General features: G+C 34.4%; 3 protein-coding genes across 4 annotated transcripts; all 3 read right to left on the bottom strand.

Annotated features, from left to right (window-relative positions):
• Window positions 1-1,575: 1,575 nt before the first annotated feature.
• Window positions 1,576-2,992, bottom strand: LOC111623845 (acylphosphatase-2-like). Its single transcript, XM_023366566.1, has 4 exons — window positions 2,790-2,992; window positions 2,406-2,422; window positions 1,893-2,002; window positions 1,576-1,816 (listed from the first exon to the last, which is right to left on the bottom strand). Exons 1-4 carry the CDS (start codon window positions 2,860-2,862, stop codon window positions 1,702-1,704), a joined length of 315 nt encoding a protein of 104 aa, XP_023222334.1. The 5' UTR covers window positions 2,863-2,992; the 3' UTR covers window positions 1,576-1,701.
• Window positions 2,993-3,092: 100 nt separating this feature from the next.
• Window positions 3,093-5,138, bottom strand: LOC111623844. Of its 2 annotated transcripts, none has more exons than XM_023366564.1 (6): window positions 5,072-5,138; window positions 4,418-4,462; window positions 4,077-4,350; window positions 3,964-3,991; window positions 3,738-3,882; window positions 3,093-3,668 (listed from the first exon to the last, which is right to left on the bottom strand). In XM_023366564.1, exons 1-6 carry the CDS (start codon window positions 5,106-5,108, stop codon window positions 3,232-3,234), a joined length of 966 nt encoding a protein of 321 aa, XP_023222332.1. In that variant the 5' UTR covers window positions 5,109-5,138; the 3' UTR covers window positions 3,093-3,231. The 2 variants fall into 2 exon arrangements, with proteins under 2 accessions (XP_023222332.1, XP_023222333.1); XM_023366565.1 differs by lacking the exon at window positions 5,072-5,138 and adding an exon at window positions 4,539-4,727.
• A 226-nt stretch (window positions 5,139-5,364) lies between these two features.
• Window positions 5,365-21,246, bottom strand: LOC111623808. The gene is made up of 24 exons (XM_023366509.1): window positions 21,161-21,246; window positions 19,277-19,485; window positions 19,039-19,200; window positions 18,859-18,963; window positions 18,548-18,730; window positions 18,358-18,461; window positions 18,198-18,282; window positions 17,788-17,943; window positions 17,550-17,712; window positions 15,194-15,411; window positions 14,860-15,128; window positions 14,587-14,782; window positions 10,772-10,856; window positions 10,150-10,358; window positions 9,912-10,073; window positions 9,732-9,836; window positions 9,421-9,603; window positions 9,231-9,334; window positions 9,071-9,155; window positions 8,661-8,816; window positions 8,423-8,585; window positions 6,065-6,282; window positions 5,731-5,999; window positions 5,365-5,653 (listed from the first exon to the last, which is right to left on the bottom strand). Exons 1-24 carry the CDS (start codon window positions 21,195-21,197, stop codon window positions 5,401-5,403), a joined length of 3,879 nt encoding a protein of 1,292 aa, XP_023222277.1. The 5' UTR covers window positions 21,198-21,246; the 3' UTR covers window positions 5,365-5,400.
• Window positions 21,247-22,597: the final 1,351 nt, after the last annotated feature.

The following is a 22,597-nucleotide window of genomic DNA, read 5'->3' as shown; positions in this document are numbered from 1 at the left end:
TGACAATAATCTTAGAATTGTTTATAATTGTGTCGCTCGAGAGAAAAATATTTTTATAAAATTTCCACAAATAATTTATTTGTTTTGTCTTATTTTCGCTAATAAATACTTTCGCCGACGTTTGCAAATATTCAAGAATTTCAGTAAATGTCATACCAAACAGCCAATCTATAGCCTATACGTATTCGTATACAAGTTGCACGTATGTGTTAGCCGTTTGGCTATAACGACTGCAAAATTATGGTATATATTATATATATTTATATATACACGCGCGAAGTTTTGCTTATGTTGGAAAATCCGATACCGTTCCTAAAATAGAACTAAGTAAGCCAGCATTTCTGGTATTAAAATATTTCTAATAGTAAAACCTCTCGATTAGAATAGAAAGGTCGTAATAAAATGTATAGTACAGTATATACACATATAAATTTAAATCAAATATATAAAATTAAATAAGAAAAATATTTATACAATGTTTTTCTAATGCGAATAGCGGCGTATTATAAGCGACGGTGTAATTCGATATACAGTATACAGGCCCGCGTATTTGCAATGTCAGACGAGATATTCGAATAAACCACGAAACCGTTCTATATTTAAAAATTTCTTAGAAAAACTTTTTATTCAAATACGTGTAAATCTTAACAGAAAAAATCAGGTTATCTAAATAATAAAAAAAATCGTGATAAAACATTTTTTTATTTAAAAATGTATAAAAATTTAAAGATTTTAAAAATATAATGTTAAAATTTGAAATATATAAGCGTGTAACTCACACATTCGTCTTATACAGGCATTTGTCTGTTTTGTATATCGATAAGGCTTAAAATCGTTAATAAATTTCTAAGCCGGCTATAATTTTCCAAAATATATTTTAAATGTTCATACTTACCGTAAATATTCGCGGATATTTTTAGGATTTACGTAATTTAATATTTTCCGACGAATTTCTTCGTCTAGTTCCATTTTTAAAAACGAAATAACGTGGCTACGGGCTCCTAAAGTTTTCGGAAAAAGAAACGATTACTAGACAAATGCATTACGGTAATAATTATAAGGTAAAGTTATCGTTCGAGACATAAAATGTGGCGCGATACGCGTTATTTTCCAAGAGTCGAAGAGTAATTTATTAACTAATAAAGGAAAAATTCCCAGCGTTAACGCGGCCACGTCTGTCCGTCACTCGCTAACGCCAAGATAATTTAATCCGTTGCCAAGGTGATAAATTATTTTCGGTAAGTAAAATTATATTTACGTAGCAATCGTTTTCTCATTTCCTTTACCGAGTTCCTTCGTCCGATAATCTTAAAAGAGATTTAATATCGAAATACATTTAATATAAATTTTTCTCTTTAAGTTCGAAATTCGGCCATAAAAAATGGTGGCAACTTTGACTTCCGCCGTTTCGGAAGCGGAAGCCAGGCGACTGGAAAGTACTCGACGGGAACGACTACACGGAAATATTATCCGTTGTATAAACTGGTGTTCCTTACCTTTAGTCGGATCGATGTATTTGGAAAAATAATGGAGGCGAGGACCTTGAAATCGACGTCATAGATAAGACGAGAAACGTATTCACAAATATAGAATTTATTGAACGCTATACAATTCTCTTATACTTTTACACGTTTCGTAAACCATGGTTAACAACTTTTCCATATAATTACACACAATTAAAAGACATTTTTAAATCGATTGTTAGAATCGAACGCTGAAGTTTCTATAAGTGCAACTATCGATCACTTGCCAGTTCCTCAAGTCGCACTTCTTAATTCTCGAGCCGGGGCTCCCGTGTTTCTGTAGCCAAGTTGTCCTACAAACAAACGATATCGTTATAGCCCAAAAATAACCGCCTCGTTTCGCAATATTATTCGCTAACAAACACTTACATTTGATTAACATTATACGTCTCTCCCTGTAACTGTCCGACGATCGTTCCCCATCTGGATAAACGGATCCAACCGGTTAAACCTAGATTACGGCACATATCCTTCGCGTACTGTAACGTATGAAAATTAATTGAGGTAGGAAAAAATTCAAATAAATGAGCGCCACGTAAATTAGGGTCGTTGCACTTACTAAATGAGCCCACGCCGTTAAAAAAAGTACTTATAAAAAGATTTATAATAATAATAAATTCTATTAAATTAATAATTAAATACGGAATAGGGAGTTACTCCAACTATTTCTTGCTTTTAAGCCATCTTTTTAATTAAGATTATAGTTAAAATGCATTTAAAATTATTAAATAATATATAAAATTAACCATTATTAAAGCATTATTTCCTTAACTCTACGTTTATAGCGGATATTACATCTAAATCGTATTAAAGTACAAAGAATTCGTTTTAATAAATGCATTTAATAAATAAAAAAAGCAAATAGGTATGTGTGTTACTTACTTTCGTAAAACTCACTCCTGGAAATAATAAGAATATTTTTAATTAGCATATTTGAATAAATTCCCTAAAATAGGGAAATAAATTTCGGGAGGAAGTAATTGTGTTAGCGAGACAGGAATGGGGTCAGCCTATTGTTCTCACTTCATCGGGATATCAATTTAAAGGTTTAGTAGTTAGAAAAGAAGAAACGTGCCACATACCAATCGTATTTTTTGATAAAAAATTATTATTACGATCGTTATTTAGTAAATAAAAAGCCTAGATACATTAATTTAACTTTTGTATATTTTAGAAAATGATAAAAAGCGCAAGAAAATTTTCATTTAAAAATGCATAATATATCTTATTGCGATTTTATTAAATAAGAGATTTTTGAAACTTTACCGTGAACGTCTCCCTCCACCTCAAATTCTACTTCGACAAGAGTAGGTCCCTTCGGTTCTTTAGCGGGCGCCATCGTTACTCTGCTCCCCGACTTCCGTCCTTGCTATAAATACGTTGGCATCGGCGGATCGCGATTGTTCACTTTTTTTCTCTTCCTCTTTTTAAACTATCTTCTACGTCACAGCATTCGCTTTTATGTCATAAACAATTGGATACGAAAATAAATTTCAAAATTCCGTTAAAATATCAGAAATGACGTCACTGTTATATCGCTTAAAATTTAAAAATTTGCCCGTCGGCATTTTTAACATTCGAATTAAATTTAATTAAATAAGAAAAAACGTATAATGAGAAAATGAACTAGGTGGTTTATTCTGTATTAACAACTAATGTAACAGATTAAATACAAATTTTAAACGTGTAAATACATGAATATAACGGGTTAAAAGTCAACGGCATCGAAGCCTCCTCCGTCGAAATCCGCGCCGAAATCGTCGTCGACTTCAAAAGTGTCGGGCACATCGTTGTCGAAGACGTTCGTGTTATCCGTATGGACGTTAGTATCGTTTTGTATGTGGTTATTGATGTCGTAATTATTATGAATATGGATATCGGTATCGTGACGAATTCCTCCTCCCCAACCACTTCCGCACCCCCATCCGAAACCGTGTCCCATCGTATAACCCATGGCTCCTCCCATCAGCATTCCCGTGGCAAAATCGGAACCGGAATTATTCTGTCTGTCTTGCACAATAACCGTGGTGTTGTTTGGTTGTTGTCGCATGGGATAACCCGGTTGAAGCGGGCCGATCTGTTGAGGATACGGAGATTGTTGAAGATGCGCCATAGTTTGAGGCGGAAATTGTCCCGGTATCGCCGCTGTAAGAATATATTGCGGTTAACAATAATCTCTATCAACTTATTCACTCAAATTTTATTTTTATTTACCTTGGTAGGAAGGTAGAACGGGAGGATTTGTCGAAGCGGGGGGTAATTCGGAAACGGGTTTCTGTTGCGGTTCTTCGGTCATAGGCGCCGAGGGATTGTTTGCGGGTTGAGTTGCGTATTGAGGTGGTTGAGGAGGAGGAGGCAACTGTTTATAAAAATTTTTTTAATATTTATACATTTATGTAGTACTGTACGTTAGATAAAAATTCTTGAAATAATTACTCACTGTACTAACAATAGCGCTAATCCATTCTCTAAAATAAAGTTTAACAAATGAAATCTTTAATAGAACAATTTGCTTATTAATATTTTTTTACTTATTTTGTATACAGTACTTACTTTATTTCGAGCTCGTACTTGCAAAGAAACCAATGCACGGATTCTTTTCCTCTAGTACCGAAAACCATTAAAGTGGCCGCTGTGTAACCGCTGGGTAATTCTGGACGATTGGGCACTTGCTGCGTGAATTCTCCAAAAGCCATTAAATCCGGCGAATTTTTAATATAAACACCTCCTTCCTGTTCGTTACTATGCCTGTCTTTGTACCATACTAAAGTGCTATCGTTGTATAGGGTTACGTAATGTTCTTTCCAATCTTTACAAAATAATCTTTCTAATAAAATATAATTAATTAATCGCCCCGTTTTATACTTTTATTCAGTCGTTAAATTAATACTTACTTTTATATTTTAGCATGTAGCCACTCTTCAAGGGCGAAGCCATATCTGAATAAGAATATCCCAAATTATCCATTTAGCTTAAATTTACTAAATTTTATCAATATAAAAGATATATAAATACCGTATAAACTTAACCGGCGGATTCGACTGTTTTAATACAAAATATAAGATCACGTACGCAGAATTTTAGATTTATTACAGATAATTCTTTACAAAACACCTGCTTTTCGACTTTACGATTGGCATTTGCAGGTGCGGGTAACAAATGTTTCAAAAAACAATAATAATTATAATTGTTGACATTCCTTTCGATAATAAACAGTTTTCTATAAACAATTTATTGCGCGCATTTATTAAAAACAATTAATTTTTCAAAATATTTAAATAACTTTTAAGAGGATTGGTTGTTTACGTTTCGGTCGAAGCCGATTTAATACGAAATTGTCACGAAATTATTCCTATTTGGCTTCTCATAAAGTTTTGCCCGTAATCTATACTAATATAATAAAGAGGTAATGTTTGTATGTATGTAAGTTTGGATGCAGCAGGTAATCTTCAAAACTACTCATCCGATTTCAAAAATTTTTTCACCAATATTTAGAATGGAACNTTTTTATACCCACTCGCATACAATATAATAAGCTATTTACTTACTAGAAACTTTAATAGAATCTTCTCCGAAACAGGACATTTTGCCACCATTTCACCTCGCACTTCCACCCAGCTTTTATATATAAAAACACCCTATCGCCATCTAGTGACGGGTGGCTTAACTATAACAATTACAAATCTTCCAATTACCCAATGCCGCGTTAACCAATAGAAATCTCTAACTCGTACCTAATTACAACGCGTAATCGTTAGGTAATTCTTCCGTTTTGTGTGGTAAAGTAAGAACGGTAATAACGCATCGAAATAAACGGCAGAATCATTGGAATAAGTACTGTTTGGTGCGAAATTACGTAAAAATCAGTTACGAGATTTTACTTCATTTTTCTCAATTTTTTCCCAAGTTTGAATTTATCGATTACTCGGCTAACCTGCTCGATGATAATTGTTAAGACTGACGTGGCTAAACCTAAACACAATAGGTAGAAAGCCCCTTGCAAATCTTTCAGCTCGACGTTTCTACCTCCTCCCTTCAGAGTGGTGTCTGTCACTTCGCATTTCTGTTCGATCCAACTATATTTTTTATGCCAGTGAGATAACATGCCGGTTTCCCATAATTCTTTAATTCTGCAACGAAAAATTAAATATTGGCAGGCGTAAAACGTATAGATTTTTCGAGATAAACATCGAGCCGATCTACGTACATTTGATTAAACGAGCGAAAGTACGGACTTCCTCTTCTTAAGCCCATAGACATTTCTAATTGGTAGTATCTGTAATGAGGTATGGAAAATCGGCAGCGGCCGTGCCGATTGAAATCTTTATTGATGATTCCTAACAGATGATAGATATCGTCCATATAAACGGCTCTTCCGGCTTCGAGTTCCTTTTTGATGTACGAATTCATCCGTACTCCTTGGCCTCGGATCGAATATTGTTTGTGGAGTTGGTTCATCAGATGGGTGGTCGACGTCTATAAAAATAACTGGTTAAATATTCGTATGATAAATTAAATGGAAACGTTTTAAGGTATCTTACTTCCATTTCTTCGATAATAGGAGCAGATTTTCCGATATATATCTTTAAATGTGGCGCGTTAATGATATCTTTGATATTCTCGACGATCCATTTTGCTTCGGGGAAGGTCAAGAATGCGATGAGATTACCGCTGTAGGTGGAAAAAATTACTACCATGGCTAACCACCACGTACCGGCGATCATTCTTCCAGAAATAGAATCCGGTGTGTAAATTCCTCCTAACAAATATACAATTTATATTTACAACGCGTAAATTTTACTCGATAAATTAAGTTAATTTGGCAAATTTCAATGTAGAAATTTTTCATTAAAATGTCGTACGTCCGAAAATTCATCCGACCACTTGGTAAGAAAATTCAGATTTAGTAATAACAAAAATAATCTGGATAACGTTAATAGAGAATTCGCCATTGCTAGAGATAGAGGCCCTAGACAACGATTGTATCGATGATTAAGGCAACGCGCGACAGATCCACCAAAGAGAAGGTGTCTGGCGGATGACTTTTACGGGAAACTCACCCCTATTTAGGTGTTAGATACGCGAAGGAAACCGAAAAGTTCCACGTGGTCTAGGAGCAAACCCGCGACGAGTGTTCGGATTTTTTTTATCCACTCGACTACTGGTTGGCATTCGATGCGGGTAAAATATATAATCATTTAGCCTATATCTTTAAACAAAAGATATTATAAGATAATTTTTTATGTTACTTATTACCCGAAATGTGTAAATTTAAAATATGATAAAAATGTTAAATGTTGTGATTTTTAATTAAAAATATTTTCTAGTCTAATATTTTTCCAGTCATCGGGATGCAATTTGAAAAATTTGTAGACCTATAAATCCCACTTTCGTCCGTCCGTCATTAATCTCGAGAACGGCGTTAGATAGATAAAAGTCGAAACCAGATATAAAATATTAGGAGAAGAAGCCTGGATTAACTAGGCAAGAATTTCGAGTTTGGACCGGAAGTTACGTTATTTCAAAAATTTTCTCCTGGATGGAGTTAGATAGATGACAGGCACGACTACATTGTTAAGGGGAAAAGTATGATGTACGGGGCAAGACGCTACTAACTTGAGTTGGAGAGCGTATATTTTAAATTAAATAAATTGCAGCCCGGCATTACGACGATCTCGCAATAAGATAATTGCTCGTTTCGATTAATTATCATCGGTTTAGCGTAAGAATAAAGGTAAATAAAAATTACAACGTAACAAAATTAGTCGCGGACTCAAAAATGTAATGCCTCGTTTTTATTTGATAATTGTTACGAAGGTGGATCTGCCTTAAAGACTAACGTTTATTGATTTTATCAACAGTTGCTGTTCCCTTCGTAAAATCTTTCTTAGCCGAATTAAATACGCATATACAATAATATTAATATGTAATAATATATGAATAAATTTGCTAGCATTGAGGATGAGGCGAACGACGATTAACGTTCAAAATCAATATAGACTGGTGAAGTGGCTTTCCTGGAAGATTCTTAAACGTCTGTACCGTAAGCATAATGCAAAGGTAGTGCATATACAGGTATCATCATTAGGAGATATCGGGAATAGATTTGTACGTATTTTTTTGTTTCTAAATAAACATAAAAATATTTACACACATACATTAAATTAAAGAAACTCACGCGTATCTTTTCTCCTTCTCGAATGTGCCTTGGCATTGTAAGCGATATTATTATCACCAACTTGGTGATAACAATATCGCTGGCGATGCAAAATCGTACATATATAAATTCACAGATACTTTTAGTTTAAAGGTAGAGGAGCTATCGGCCTATGATGACTTTACCCACAGTAGAAAACGGGGAGAAGAAAAGTAGTCTAGGAGGTGAAGAGTTTGGGAAGTACGGGGATAGGAAAGATGAAGAGTAGCGCTTAGGACCTCGGGGCTCCTCGTCGGCGCTATTAGAGCCGATCCATTACAATTTACAGTTTATATATAGTTAATCGGGGCGTCCTGCCCTCAAAATTTCCAAATTTGGTCTCGGCTTTCGTCCGTCTAACGCCGTTCTCGAGGTCAAGAAAGGATACACAGTGGAAATTTATAGGTCTACAGCCCAATAACGAAAATTATAAATAAAAACAACTTTACACTTTACTTTTATTTGATACTTATAATGTGAATCACTAAACGTCTCATTAAGTATCACACTATTGCATCGATAATGTATTATTCATGCTATAAACACACTATTCATTAATTGTCTCAAATGCTTTCAGCTACACGCTAATGTATTATTTATAGTATTATAATACATTAACATTATTATATATATATTTAATGCAACAATGGCAAAATAACTCAAAAATATTTATACGCAATTTTATTATTTACTATTTGATTACCTTGTTGCAAGGTAGCTCCAAAGACGTACCAAAAGCAATTCCCGAAACTACTCAAACCGATTTTACAACGGGATGATTTTCCATAAATATACGCGCTGTATCGATTAACGACGTAAAATACAAAACTGACAACTGGAAGACAAACAATTATTCCTATCCACACCTGAAATTAAAAAGTAAATTCATAAGAGTTCATTTACTGATGTGAATCTCTAAATTAAAATAAAACAGTACTCGCATTTTTATTGAAGGGTCGAAGAAAAAGAAAGGCTCTAGAAGGTTCTCGAGGTTTTCTCACTAAAATACCATTTTGTATGATTAATAGAGGATGAGTAAAATCTATGACGTCATTTCTTCTAGCGGTCAATGCTAAAAACGGTATGATGTCGGCATCCTAGATTTTTAAAAATGTATTAAATATTGTAGTATTTTTGTACTAAAACATAATAATTATTATTATTTTGATAGAATTGATGGAATAAGATAACGCGACACACGGGTCATCTGCTAGGAGGTCTCTCGAGAGCACTTTCTACGAGAAACTACTCCTATTTATGTGTTAGACGCGTGAAGAAAACCTGAAAAATTGGTGAGGCGCGGAACTCGCGACCGTTGGGCTAGAAATTGTTGTTAATAGAAAAGACATACCCCATCCAAGACCATTTTAATGGCTCCCGTCCAGCTTCCATTCTCTTTAGTTCCCCAGTCTCCTTCTATGTACAGTAACTCGTATCTGAAAATATAAGAATAAAGGCGTCGGAATAATTTGATACACTTTGACGAAATTAAGAAATTTTCACGAAAATACTTCATATTCATCCTTCTCGATATGTAATCCAATACCGCTTTGCACATGGAATTTTCGAGATATAACGTATTGTTTTCTTTATGTAGTTTGATCAAAGGTTGATACTGAAAGACGTAACAATACATAACTTATATTTATTTAGAAGATAATTTTTTCACGTAGGCCTATTAACTGGAAAGATACAATTAACCTCTTTAATCGCAATCCTTAAAACGGGCGATTCTCTCTGACGTATAACGTCGATAGTGGATATCCCAAAATTCTTAGACCAAGTGGCTATGGGTTGAAGGACGACGGTGCCATTATCGGAAGGGTAACCTCGCCATAAATAATAAAGTTTTTCATTTTGTATACAGCAAGTCGGTAGATTATTCTATCATAAAACAGAACATAGGCACGTTTACTGATTTATTGAAGCGTTATTATTAAGATATAGTATTTAAGATAGGATATAAGAATAGGATAAGCATTAGGATATAAAATCTAAAATAAAAATCTCACCGCTATCCTTTTTAAGAGATGATTACCAAATTTTTTCAAGGCGCTTTTATCATCTTTCTTGTAACACTTAAAATTCGATTCTCTCGACGCTACTTTTGTACTTAGCTAAGAGATAATTCAAAAAACAAGCGTAATATCGAGTTTGAAATACGTAAGATATAAAATAAAATGTTATTTTACCTGAACGGATAAAGGGAAGTATTCCGGATTAAGCGCCGTTTCGGTCACTACAATGATGTCTACGATGTAAGCGGCAGAAACGGAGAATACGTCATCCCAATTATTTGGATCGTCCAATATTAGAAGCTTAGCTCTAGTTCCGTGCATCCTTTCTTCTATCAGCTATTAATAATTTGTAAAAAGTAAATTTTCCCGCAATTTTAATCCATTTTCATCTGGAATTCGTCTATAATCGTACCATAAGTATAGTATCTTTAACGGCTTTACTGGGAGCTAATAAAATCATTAGTCTTCCGTCGTCGTTAGTGTCCGGCATGTTCCACATAGCAAAAAATCTCTTTAACGTGTTGTACAGGTGATACGTTTGGTTCTTGGTATCATTGTGTAGATGAATCTGAAGCAGAGGATATCCTGTATTTCCTAGCAACATTGATATTGGACTCTCTTCTAAATAAATAAAGTTACAGTAATAAGCTTCTTAAGTTTCCAAGTTTTAAATTTACTTACGCTGGCAGAAATTAATTAATATAATATTTAAATTTAATANTCAATTCGTAGTTACTAGACAGCGGATTACCTGGTCAATTCGTAGTTACTAGACAGCGGATTACCTGGTCAATTCGTAGTTACTAGACAGCGGATTTTAGGCAAATGCCCATATTTCCCTTAGCGTATAAACGGCTAAAGTTTTCTTCTAACTACTACGGCGAACATTTCTTCGATATCGAAAAACTTCTGGCCACTTTAGCGGACGATGAAGTTTGCGTAACTAAAGCCAAGAAAATTTCGAATGACATTTATGTTCGGAATAAGTGGGCGTACGTCGAGTATTATTTCACATTCATCGAGGATACTATTACCGCTCTCGAAAGTAGTGGGAAACGTATATACGAACAAATCGAGTTCCTCCACGGAGCAGCCGGAAACTTGGCCACGCACCGGGCACTGCCGCAAAAAAGTAAACAAAGAGTGCTTCGAAAGAGACTTAGATTAAAGCGCTCGTTCGTCGCGGCCGATATTTTGGCGGGAAAGAAGAGCAAAACCGAAAGTAAATTCCCAGTTCCTCTTCTTCCCAGGTCGAAATACCGTCCGTTATCTTCGGTAGATGCGGAACGCTTTTTCTCCGCCTATAAATTAATTGTCGGTGACGAACGTCGCAACTTTTCTATTGAAAATTTGGAAAAAGCGCTCGTAATATTTTACGAAGCTAACTACGGGAAACGGAGCCAATAAAAAATGAAAAGATAATTGTTCGTCTACTTTTGTCTTTGCATCATTCCGAATACGTGCGTTTTTGTTTGGAATACATAGATTAAATAAAAAATTCATCGTCCCGATAAGAAGGTCAATCGTTCGTTGCGCCAATTTTCACCACCTATTTTTTGATTATAAAGCCTAAGCCACGCGATTTAAAAGGCCTAGATGTCCGCCGTCTAGTAATTACCAAGTCGGATATCTGTTTTTCCTCATTAGATTTATTTATAAAATAACACAAATTTAATAAATTAGCAAGTGTTCTTTATAGTTCTCTAGCGGAAGTCAACTACTCTATGTCGTACAATGATAATGAAGTTTATCAATATTTAGATTTTATAAAAGTTTGTTGAAAAAACAATAAATAAAATGTTTGCCACTAGTGGCGTAGAGTCAATTTTTAAGCGGGGGACTCCGAGTGTTTGTTTGAACCATCGCCTTTTCCTTTAAATCTTCTTCACTTTCTTTCTCTGTTCTCTGAACTGTAAGCTCAAAGTTCGAGCTCTGGCCGTTTTGTATCATTCGACACGGCGACACCCAGTTAACGAGCGTACCGTAAATTAATATCACGTACAGTACTTTACGGTATACGGTATTAAAAGATGAAAATTAATCAAAAGTGGTACGATAAGTGGAAAAAACATTAGCCAAAAACACGTAACTATATAAAAATAAATAAATAATTTCTGTATCCGATAAAAATGCGTTACATACAAATAAGTAATGTATTTTATAACGAATTAACTTACTAATTAAACGAAAGCTTTACACCTTAGCCAAATCGGCATTTAACAATTTTTTCACCTTTACAAAGGTGAAAAAATTGCTAAACGTTTATTGATCAATAGTTAAAACTAAAAGATAATGTAAGCTCAGTGTCGGTCATCCTCATTTTATTAAACAGTCATCCAGTCGATAAGCGAAATTTATCCGTCCACCGCGGTCATCCGCAAAAAATTCTCCAGGGTGGAAGCGAAGTTCGGAGCCAAATAATTACATTAATAAATTTTTATTTAATTTTTGAGTCTTTTTATCACAAATCCCGTGGTCGAGAGGGTAAGGTCTCCATCACTTTTACGATAATAATTTGCAGAATATTTTACACTATATATACATTAAGTAAATTTAATAAAACCGAATAAAAATAGCCATAAACCTCGATTATAATCAATGGCGTTGGTCTAAGAAATTTGACGAGTTAAGAGAAAATCGAAGACATTAAAATAGTCGTTGGAATCGTTGGAGAGGCATTTATATAAATGGAAAATTCGAAATTTCTTATTCATTTAAAAATAATCTTTCCGAGAAATGAAATGAAAATTCGAATGAAGGAGAAATTAGAAAAAATGTAAAGATTATATTTAATACTTTTAAATAAAAACGTTGTTTTTAGACTTAATTGCAGATGTTACTAATAGGATTACACTCGACTTGTGTCAGATTCGTCTAAATCACTACACGGACTAATTGATAAGATATAGCAAAATGAATGATCTAACCGAGAAAATTGTACAGTGTCTTATAATAATTATTTTTTACAGTTTTTTAAAAAACTTACAAAGATTAAAATTATAATAATTTTAACAATAAAAAAACCTGTATCCGAAGTTGCATTTTGATAAATGTTTATTGTTTTATTACACGAAATTAGATAGTCGGTGTCGGCCGTTGCCTGACATTTAATGAAGCAATAACAAACCCCGCATAAAATTTTAGCCTACGACAAATATCAACCGCAGTCGATGAATAAAATCTATATTAATAAATTTATTACATTTGAAGCCAAATAAAATTTGATTTAATATAATATTAGTAGGCCTATATTTGCTACGTAAATCGTTAGTATTTCCTGTAAACCTTTTATATAATGCATCTTCTTCCATATTTATTCATATAATTCTTAGTTTATCGATAAAGATGACATTTTTTTTTGTTAATTTCTGGCAGTAAAAGAAAGTTTTTAATGTCTCGTATACAAAATAATGTAAGACGACGAATGCGCTAAAGTAACGAAAGAGGCATCAAACTATTTGTAAAATATTGCTTTATAATTAATTAAAGATTCGATTTAATTTTAAATACAATCCTTAAGATCAAAAATACGGTATTTTTAAATGCGTTACGACTTCACTTTTACAATTTGCGAATACGTCGACCATTCAAACCTAACGTTATTGTTGTAAATATAGAAAAATAATAGAAATTAAGGATGCATCTTGTTTTGAAAATTCCTTTCTAAGATAAATATATAAAGTTTAAGAGAAATTATCCGCGAAATACATAAATAAAACTCCGCTACCACCGGGACACCCGGAGGAGGAGGAAACGAAAGGGGCAAATTGTTCAAAGTCCGAGCGAGTAGGGGTCCGGCGCCATGTTTTTTCGTTTATTTCCTTCGCTTTAATACCGTATAATAATTTTAAATTTGTTATAGGGCCCCGATACCCTCTACGGCCACGACTACTAGTTTGTATGATTTTAGTCATACAAATTTGCAGATAATTAATTAATTAAATATATTACGGCAATTCCGATGTAATTTTTTTAGTAGAATAAACGGGAAAGAGAATAAATCCCCCAACATTCCGTAATAACACAGCTAAAAATCTTAATACGCAATAGTTTCTTATATTATTATATATAGACTATAATAATTAATTTTTATAAAAATTAATTTATCCGAAATTTTTAATGTAAGGTATTTTATAATCGATAGGGCCATATACGTGGTTACCATAGTAACAGTTGGTGTTTATGTTAGTGTCTACGGTTCTAACACATGGTTTTAACGATTATATAAGGTGTGGCACTTATTATTTTATTAACAATAATAACTAGCGTTTATTATTATTATTTTTAAATGCGTATTTTAAGAGAATTTAAGGTGTTAAGCCAAGATCTCTCGCATATGCGTCTGGACCGGGCAAATTATCAATCGCGTTTTTCTAGTATCGTAAGCAGAAAACAATGGTTTATCTCAATAATTTCGCTTTTTTATACCCACTCGCATACAATATAATAAGCTATTTACTTACTAGAAACTTTAATAGAATCTTCTCCGAAACAGGACATTTTGCCACCATTTCACCTCGCACTTCCACCCAGCTTTTATATATAAAAACACCCTATCGCCATCTAGTGACGGGTGGCTTAACTATAACAATTACAAATCTTCCAATTACCCAATGCCGCGTTAACCAATAGAAATCTCTAACTCGTACCTAATTACAACGCGTAATCGTTAGGTAATTCTTCCGTTTTGTGTGGTAAAGTAAGAACGGTAATAACGCATCGAAATAAACGGCAGAATCATTGGAATAAGTACTGTTTGGTGCGAAATTACGTAAAAATCAGTTACGAGATTTTACTTCATTTTTCTCAATTTTTTCCCAAGTTTGAATTTATCGATTACTCGGCTAACCTGCTCGATGATAATTGTTAAGACTGACGTGGCTAAACCTAAACACAATAGGTAGAAAGCCCCTTGCAAATCTTTCAGCTCGACGTTTCTACCTCCTCCCTTCAGAGTGGTGTCTGTCACTTCGCATTTCTGTTCGATCCAACTATATTTTTTATGCCAGTGAGACAACATGCCGGTCTCCCATAATTCTTTAATTCTGCAACGAAAAATTAAATATTGGCAGGCGTAAAACGTATAGATTTTTCGAGATAAACATCGAGCCGATCTACGTACATTTGATTAAACGAGCGAAAGTACGGACTTCCTCTTCTTAAGCCCATAGACATTTCTAATTGGTAGTATCTGTAATGAGGTATGGAAAATCGGCAGCGGCCGTGCCGATTGAAATCTTTATTGATGATTCCTAACAGATGATAGATATCGTCCATATAAACGGCTCTTCCGGCTTCGAGTTCCTTTTTGATGTACGAATTCATCCGTACTCCTTGGCCTCGGATCGAATATTGTTTGTGGAGTTGGTTCATCACATGGGTGGTCGACGTCTATAAAAATAACTGGTTAAATATTCGTATGATAAATTAAATGGAAACGTTTTAAGGTATCTTACTTCCATTTCTTCGATAATAGGAGCAGATTTTCCGATATATATCTTTAAATGTGGCGCGTTAATGATATCTTTGATATTCTCGACGATCCATTTTGCTTCGGGGAAGGTCAAGAATGCGATGAGATTACCGCTGTAGGTGGAAAAAATTACTACCATGGCTAACCACCACGTACCGGCGATCATTCTTCCAGAAATAGAATCCGGTGTGTAAATTCCTCCTAACAAATATACAATTTATATTTACAACGCGTAAATTTTACTCGATAAATTAAGTTAATTTGGCAAATTTCAATGTAGAAATTTTTCATTAAAATGTCGTACGTCCGAAAATTCATCCGACCACTTGGTAAGAAAATTCAGATTTAGTAATAACAAAAATAATCTGGATAACGTTAATAGAGAATTCGCCATTGCTAGAGATAGAGGCCCTAGACAACGATTGTATCGATGATTAAGGCAACGCGCGACAGATCCACCAAAGAGAAGGTGTCTGGCGGATGACTTTTACGGGAAACTCACCCCTATTTAGGTGTTAGATACGCGAAGGAAACCGAAAAGTTCCACGTGGTCTAGGAGCAAACCCGCGACGAGTGTTCGGATTTTTTTTATCCACTCGACTACTGGTTGGCATTCGATGCGGGTAAAATATATAATCATTTAGCCTATATCTTTAAACAAAAGATATTATAAGATAATTTTTTATGTTACTTATTACCCGAAATCTGTAAATTTAAAATATGATAAAAATGTTAAATGTTGTGATTTTTAATTAAAAATATTTTCTAGTCTAATATTTTTCCAGTCATCGGGATGCAATTTGAAAAATTTGTAGACCTATAAATCCCACTTTCGTCCGTCCGTCATTAATCTCGAGAACGGCGTTAGATAGATAAAAGTCGAAACCAGATATAAAATATTAGGAGAAGAAGCCTCGATTAACTAGGCAAGAATTTCGAGTTTGGACCGGAAGTTACGTTATTTCAAAAATTTTCTCCTGGATGGAGTTAGATAGATGACAGGCACGACTATTGTTAAGGGGAAAAGTATGATGTACGGGGCAAGACGCTACTAACTTGAGTTGGAGAGCGTATATTTTAAATTAAATAAATTGCAGCCCGGCATTACGACGATCTCGCAATAAGATAATTGCTCGTTTCGATTAATTATCATCGGTTTAGCGTAAGAATAAAGGTAAATAAAAATTACAACGTAACAAAATTAGTCGCGGACTCAAAAATGTAATGCCTCGTTTTTATTTGATAATTGTTACGAAGGTGGATCTGCCTTAAAGACTAACGTTTATTGATTTTATCAACAGTTGCTGTTCCCTTCGTAAAATCTTTCTTAGCCGAATTAAATACGCATATACAATAATATTAATATGTAATAATATATGAATAAATTTGCTAGCATTGAGGATGAGGCGAACGACGATTAACGTTCAAAATCAATATAGACTGGTGAAGTGGCTTTCCTGGAAGATTCTTAAACGTCTGTACCGTAAGCATAATGCAAAGGTAGTGCATATACAGGTATCATCATTAGGAGATATCGGGAATAGATTTGTACGTATTTTTTTGTTTCTAAATAAACATAAAAATATTTACACACATACATTAAATTAAAGAAACTCACGCGTATCTTTTCTCCTTCTCGAATGTGCCTTGGCATTGTAAGCGATATTATTATCACCAACTTGGTGATAACAATATCGCTGGCGATGCAAAATCGTACATATATAAATTCACAGATACTTTTAGTTTAAAGGTAGAGGAGCTATCGGCCTATGATGACTTTACCCACAGTAGAAAACGGGGAGAAGAAAAGTAGTCTAGGAGGTGAAGAGTTTGGGAAGTACGGGGATAGGAAAGATGAAGAGTAGCGCTTAGGACCTCGGGGCTCCTCGTCGGCGCTATTAGAGCCGATCCATTACAATTTACAGTTTATATATAGTTAATCGGGGCGTCCTGCCCTCAAAATTTCCAAATTTGGTCTCGGCTTTCGTCCGTCTAACGCCGTTCTCGAGGTCAAGAAAGGATACACAGTGGAAATTTATAGGTCTACAGCCCAATAACGAAAATTATAAATAAAAACAACTTTACACTTTACTTTTATTTGATACTTATAATGTGAATCACTAAACGTCTCATTAAGTATCACACTATTGCATCGATAATGTATTATTCATGCTATAAACACACTATTCATTAATTGTCTCAAATGCTTTCAGCTACACGCTAATGTATTATTTATAGTATTATAATACATTAACATTATTATATATATATTTAATGCAACAATGGCAAAATAACTCAAAAATATTTATACGCAATTTTATTATTTACTATTTGATTACCTTGTTGCAAGGTAGCTCCAAAGACGTACCAAAAGCAATTCCCGAAACTACTCAAACCGATTTTACAACGGGATGATTTTCCATAAATATACGCGCTGTATCGATTAACGACGTAAAATACAAAACTGACAACTGGAAGACAAACAATTATTCCTATCCACACCTGAAATTAAAAAGTAAATTCATAAGAGTTCATTTACTGATGTGAATCTCTAAATTAAAATAAAACAGTACTCGCATTTTTATTGAAGGGTCGAAGAAAAAGAAAGGCTCTAGAAGGTTCTCGAGGTTTTCTCACTAAAATACCATTTTGTATGATTAATAGAGGATGAGTAAAATCTATGACGTCATTTCTTCTAGCGGTCAATGCTAAAAACGGTATGATGTCGGCATCCTAGATTTTTAAAAATGTATTAAATATTGTAGTATTTTTGTACTAAAACATAATAATTATTATTATTTTGATAGAATTGATGGAATAAGATAACGCGACACACGGGTCATCTGCTAGGAGGTCTCTCGAGAGCACTTTCTACGAGAAACTACTCCTATTTATGTGTTAGACGCGTGAAGAAAACCTGAAAAATTGGTGAGGCGCGGAACTCGCGACCGTTGGGCTAGAAATTGTTGTTAATAGAAAAGACATACCCCATCCAAGACCATTTTAATGGCTCCCGTCCAGCTTCCATTCTCTTTAGTTCCCCAGTCTCCTTCTATGTACAGTAACTCGTATCTGAAAATATAAGAATAAAGGCGTCGGAATAATTTGATACACTTTGACGAAATTAAGAAATTTTCACGAAAATACTTCATATTCATCCTTCTCGATATGTAATCCAATACCGCTTTGCACATGGAATTTTCGAGATATAACGTATTGTTTTCTTTATGTAGTTTGATCAAAGGTTGATACTGAAAGACGTAACAATATATAACTTATATTTATTTAGAAGATAATTTTTTCACGTAGGCCTATTAACTGGAAAGATACAATTAACCTCTTTAATCGCAATCCTTAAAACGGGCGATTCTCTCTGACGTATAACGTCGATAGTGGATATCCCAAAATTCTTAGACCAAGTGGCTATGGGTTGAAGGACGACGGTGCCATTATCGGAAGGGTAACCTCGCCATAAATAATAAAGTTTTTCATTTTGTATACAGCAAGTCGGTAGATTATTCTATCATAAAACAGAACATAGGCACGTTTACTGATTTATTGAAGCGTTATTATTAAGATATAGTATTTAAGATAGGATATAAGAATAGGATAAGCATTAGGATATAAAATCTAAAATAAAAATCTCACCGCTATCCTTTTTAAGAGATGATTACCAAATTTTTTCAAGGCGCTTTTATCATCTTTCTTGTAACACTTAAAATTCGATTCTCTCGACGCTACTTTTGTACTTAGCTAAGAGATAATTCAAAAAACAAGCGTAATATCGAGTTTGAAATACGTAAGATATAAAATAAAATGTTATTTTACCTGAACGGATAAAGGGAAGTATTCCGGATTAAGCGCCGTTTCGGTCACTACAATGATGTCTACGATGTAAGCGGCAGAAACGGAGAATACGTCATCCCAATTATTTGGATCGTCCAATATTAGAAGCTTAGCTCTAGTTCCGTGCATCCTTTCTTCTATCAGCTATTAATAATTTGTAAAAAGTAAATTTTCCCGCAATTTTAATCCATTTTCATCTGGAATTCGTCTATAATCGTACCATAAGTATAGTATCTTTAACGGCTTTACTGGGAGCTAATAAAATCATTAGTCTTCCGTCGTCGTTAGTGTCCGGCATGTTCCACATAGCAAAAAATCTCTTTAACGTGTTGTACAGGTGATACGTTTGGTTCTTGGTATCATTGTGTAGATGAATCTGAAGCAGAGGATATCCTGTATTTCCTAGCAACATTGATATTGGACTCTCTTCTAAATAAATAAAGTTACAGTAATAAGCTTCTTAAGTTTCCAAGTTTTAAATTTACTTACGCTGGCAGAAATTAATTAATATAATATTTAAATTTAATATTAAATTTAAAGTCAAAAATTTTCACTTGGCCGAAAAAAATTACTTTAACCTCTTTCTTTTAGAATGTTGGCATTCCAATTTGCATTTGCTCAACACATTACCGTCCACTCGCGAAGAAAATATGACTGGTATGATATTTAATTACTTTGTTAGTTCGGTGGGATAAGGCAACGCGACACGTGGGCGATCTACCAGTGGGATGCCTTCGGGGAGGACTTTTACGGGAAAGTGGCCCCTATTTAGGTGTTACCCGTTGGTATAAGACGCGAACCCGCCACCAACTACCAGTGTTTAGTGGGTTTTTAAATTATGTTAACTAAGCGAACATTTATCAGACATAATGGAGAAATTAGCTGATCCGCATCTTATTTACAGAGAAGATAAATGCGTAGGACGATTAGCGCAATGACTGTATTGCGAACGTATCCTAGCTCCAAATATCCCCACCATTCAATTCATAATCAATTACGAGAAAATGTTTGTTTTTTTTAAAGATCAGATGGACAGTTACGACCACGGTCGATAAGAACTAACGACTCGGAAGAACTAGTGATTCGACGTGTGGAGAAACAGCCCTCAACAAACACGAGAGTTGTGACAAATTATGCGTTGTCGGAACAAATGTTAACGTCTGGATTGTGCTACACGAACAGTTGGTACACTCCTTTTATCGTCAAACTGTGCGAGGCTAAGTCCTGCAGATTATCCAGCCCGGAGGTTGGCATTTAGAGTAGTGCGAATTAATAACACTCTAAGCAGACATAAAATAAATGCTAATAATGTCAGGCTTCCCTGCATAATATTCGTGTATCGCATGGCATCAACTACTACCAAAAGTTTGGGAGCCAATATCTTGCGAGGAGAGCTGTAGCCACCCCAGCTCTTAGGACTAAAATTGCTTATATTGACTCACTCTATTACCTATTTAATTTTGTCGACCTAATTCCCTAATACCCAGAATACCTATAACTCTGTTATAAGGTCTCGGGATCGAATTCCGGCCGAAATATTCCAGAAAATTTTCGGATATATCGCTCCGTTCCTCATCGTCCTATCGCCCCTATTGTGAACCTGGCCGAACCTTCGATGGATATGAAAAAAATAAAAATAAAAAACAGTAACCCGCTAGAATCCATAATAGAGGAAGACGAGTTAGAATGTGTAAATGTACATTCACCTCTGAACCACCGTGGATTTAGTCACTAGCGCTGTGGATAAAGAGTAAACTCTTAGATATTGTATATACTGTACAGTATATAAGTGCGTTTGTCACATTCAAATCTTTTTCCTGTACTTATTTAATCGCTTCTAAATTTATTTACAAAGGTAAGGAATCCGGGCCCTGGCTGTCTCCGTACTAAAAAAGGGTCCTCTTAGTGCCCACGGGACGGAACCAGTTAAAACTTTAGATAAGAATAATTCTTTGATGTCATTTTCAATTAGTCGACACGTAAAAAGAGTTAATTCTTATTCATAAATCTAAGAACTGTCTTTCGAATGTTTAACGTTCACTAAATTTTATTATTATTACATTTAATAGGTCTAATTTTATAATTGATTTCATTAAAATCTTACCGGAAGCGTATCCACGGAGTACAATTGTTTTATGCATAATATATTGACCAAATAGATCGTTAATAATCGCTTTAAAATCGTTTAATTTGGATTTTATATTATTACCATTTTCACCACAAGGTTTTCTGCAATTATTTGTCGCATTTATATACGAAATATTATATTTTTCCAGACTTTGAATTACGTCTTCGATATCCGGATTCTTCTTATTATTAAAGATAGAAACTACACCCACCGTATTTCTCTTGGTCCATTTTAAAACTAAAAATAAAAATTGCTTAATAAATCGCCATTCAAAGTATTATTTTATACGGCATTATTTATATTTACCCGCTTTTTTTCTATAAGAAAGTCTACTCGGCGCTGGACTTTTCGGTTGGTAACAAGCGGGAGGCTCGCCCTTCATCGTGTTATGAATATTTCGTAAAATGTCGCCGGAAAACAGCTGTCTTTCCTCGAAAACCACGGCTAAAATTTGTCATTTCTATAAATTAACCGAATTAAAATGTTTTATATATAAAAAGTAACTCACCGACCCTCCAGCAGTGGGAAAAGCAAATTTGCGAAATGAGTAATAATTCGATAAACATTTCATAATACGAAAACGAAACTCGTCATCGAGAAGAAATTCGAGATATTATCGGAAATTAGTTAAAATAATTAAGAAGTTCGTACAGAAGCCATTATCTAGCGATAATTTGGATGAATTCATCAACGTTTCGTTCTTCCTTTAAGTAAAGGAGGATGTAAAATTGGAAAAAAACGCACACACCCCTACGGTCAATAATGTATAAAGATACATGAGAACATTCAGCTGTTTATGTGTTTAGTCTTTCCTGGGAACAGAAACAAACGACTTTGCTTCGGGCAGGTGTACGAAGATATTAATTTAACGATCGCTGGTAGACACGACTTCTAAAATGGCGCGTGTCCCTTTATGTTTGTCTTTATAAACGCCCAAACTTTGCCGCGTTTAACACAATTAAACGCGATAAAATCGAGCCCGCGCGTCAGAATAATTGGTAAAGAACGAAAATGCCTGGTATAAATTTCTTTACCAACGTCTTAACTTAGCGAAATAAACTATTAAACGTAATTAACATGGCGAGAATATAACTACGGATTATAACTCGGAAAAGGATTCGAAATTTTAAGTGGAAATTATCGATTCGATATCGTTAAATCTTTCTTTATCGGCTTATAAACTTGTAGGAAACGTTACGAAGTCGAATACAATTATTTAAATGATATCGGATTAGATGCTTCTCGCCATTAATACTTGTTCGGAAACTCGATTAAACAGAATTTTTATCCGAAAATAATTGAGTATAGGTAAGGTTACGGCACGATTACCGCGTAAAGCGCGCAGAATTGGAAGTTAAATAAAAAGAAATCAATATTCACACATAATTAACGTCTATTTAAGTTGAATAAATG

The sequence above is a fragment of the Centruroides sculpturatus genome, unplaced genomic scaffold, assembly GCF_000671375.1.
Source record: "Centruroides sculpturatus isolate CEXI.00-Female unplaced genomic scaffold, Cexi_2.0 scaffold162, whole genome shotgun sequence".
NCBI lineage: Eukaryota > Metazoa > Arthropoda > Arachnida > Scorpiones > Buthidae > Centruroides > Centruroides sculpturatus.
Note: the sequence above shows the minus strand (reverse complement) of the source record. Positions and strands in the feature narration are given on the sequence as shown.

What these genes read in the sequence shown, in the direction of transcription:
- LOC111623845 (XM_023366566.1), bottom strand. Translation starts at nt 2,862, where the DNA reads ATGGCGCCCGCTAAAGAACCGAAGGGACCTACTCTTGTCGAAGTAGAA. An exon ending in ACGTATAATGTTAATCAAAT is followed by an intron (nt 1,817 to 1,892) that starts GTAAGTGTTTGT and finishes GTTTGTTTGTAG; the next exon opens with GACAACTTGGCTACAGAAAC.
- LOC111623808 (XM_023366509.1), bottom strand. Translation starts at nt 21,197, where the DNA reads ATGCATAAAACAATTGTACTCCGTGGATACGCTTCCG. An exon ending in TAACAATTATCATCGAGCAG is followed by an intron (nt 10,857 to 14,586) that starts GTTAGCCGAGTA and finishes TTTTTGCGGCAG; the next exon opens with TGCCCGGTGCGTGGCCAAGT. An exon ending in ATCTCTTAAAAAGGATAGCG is followed by an intron (nt 9,604 to 9,731) that starts GTGAGATTTTTA and finishes GTTTTATGATAG; the next exon opens with AATAATCTACCGACTTGCTG.
- LOC111623844 (XM_023366564.1), bottom strand. Translation starts at nt 5,108, where the DNA reads ATGTCCTGTTTCGGAGAAGATTCTATTAAAGTTTCTA. An exon ending in AGATTCTATTAAAGTTTCTA is followed by an intron (nt 4,463 to 5,071) that starts GTAAGTAAATAG and finishes ATTCTTATTCAG; the next exon opens with ATATGGCTTCGCCCTTGAAG. An exon ending in TTAGCGCTATTGTTAGTACA is followed by an intron (nt 3,883 to 3,963) that starts GTGAGTAATTAT and finishes TTTTATAAACAG; the next exon opens with TTGCCTCCTCCTCCTCAACC.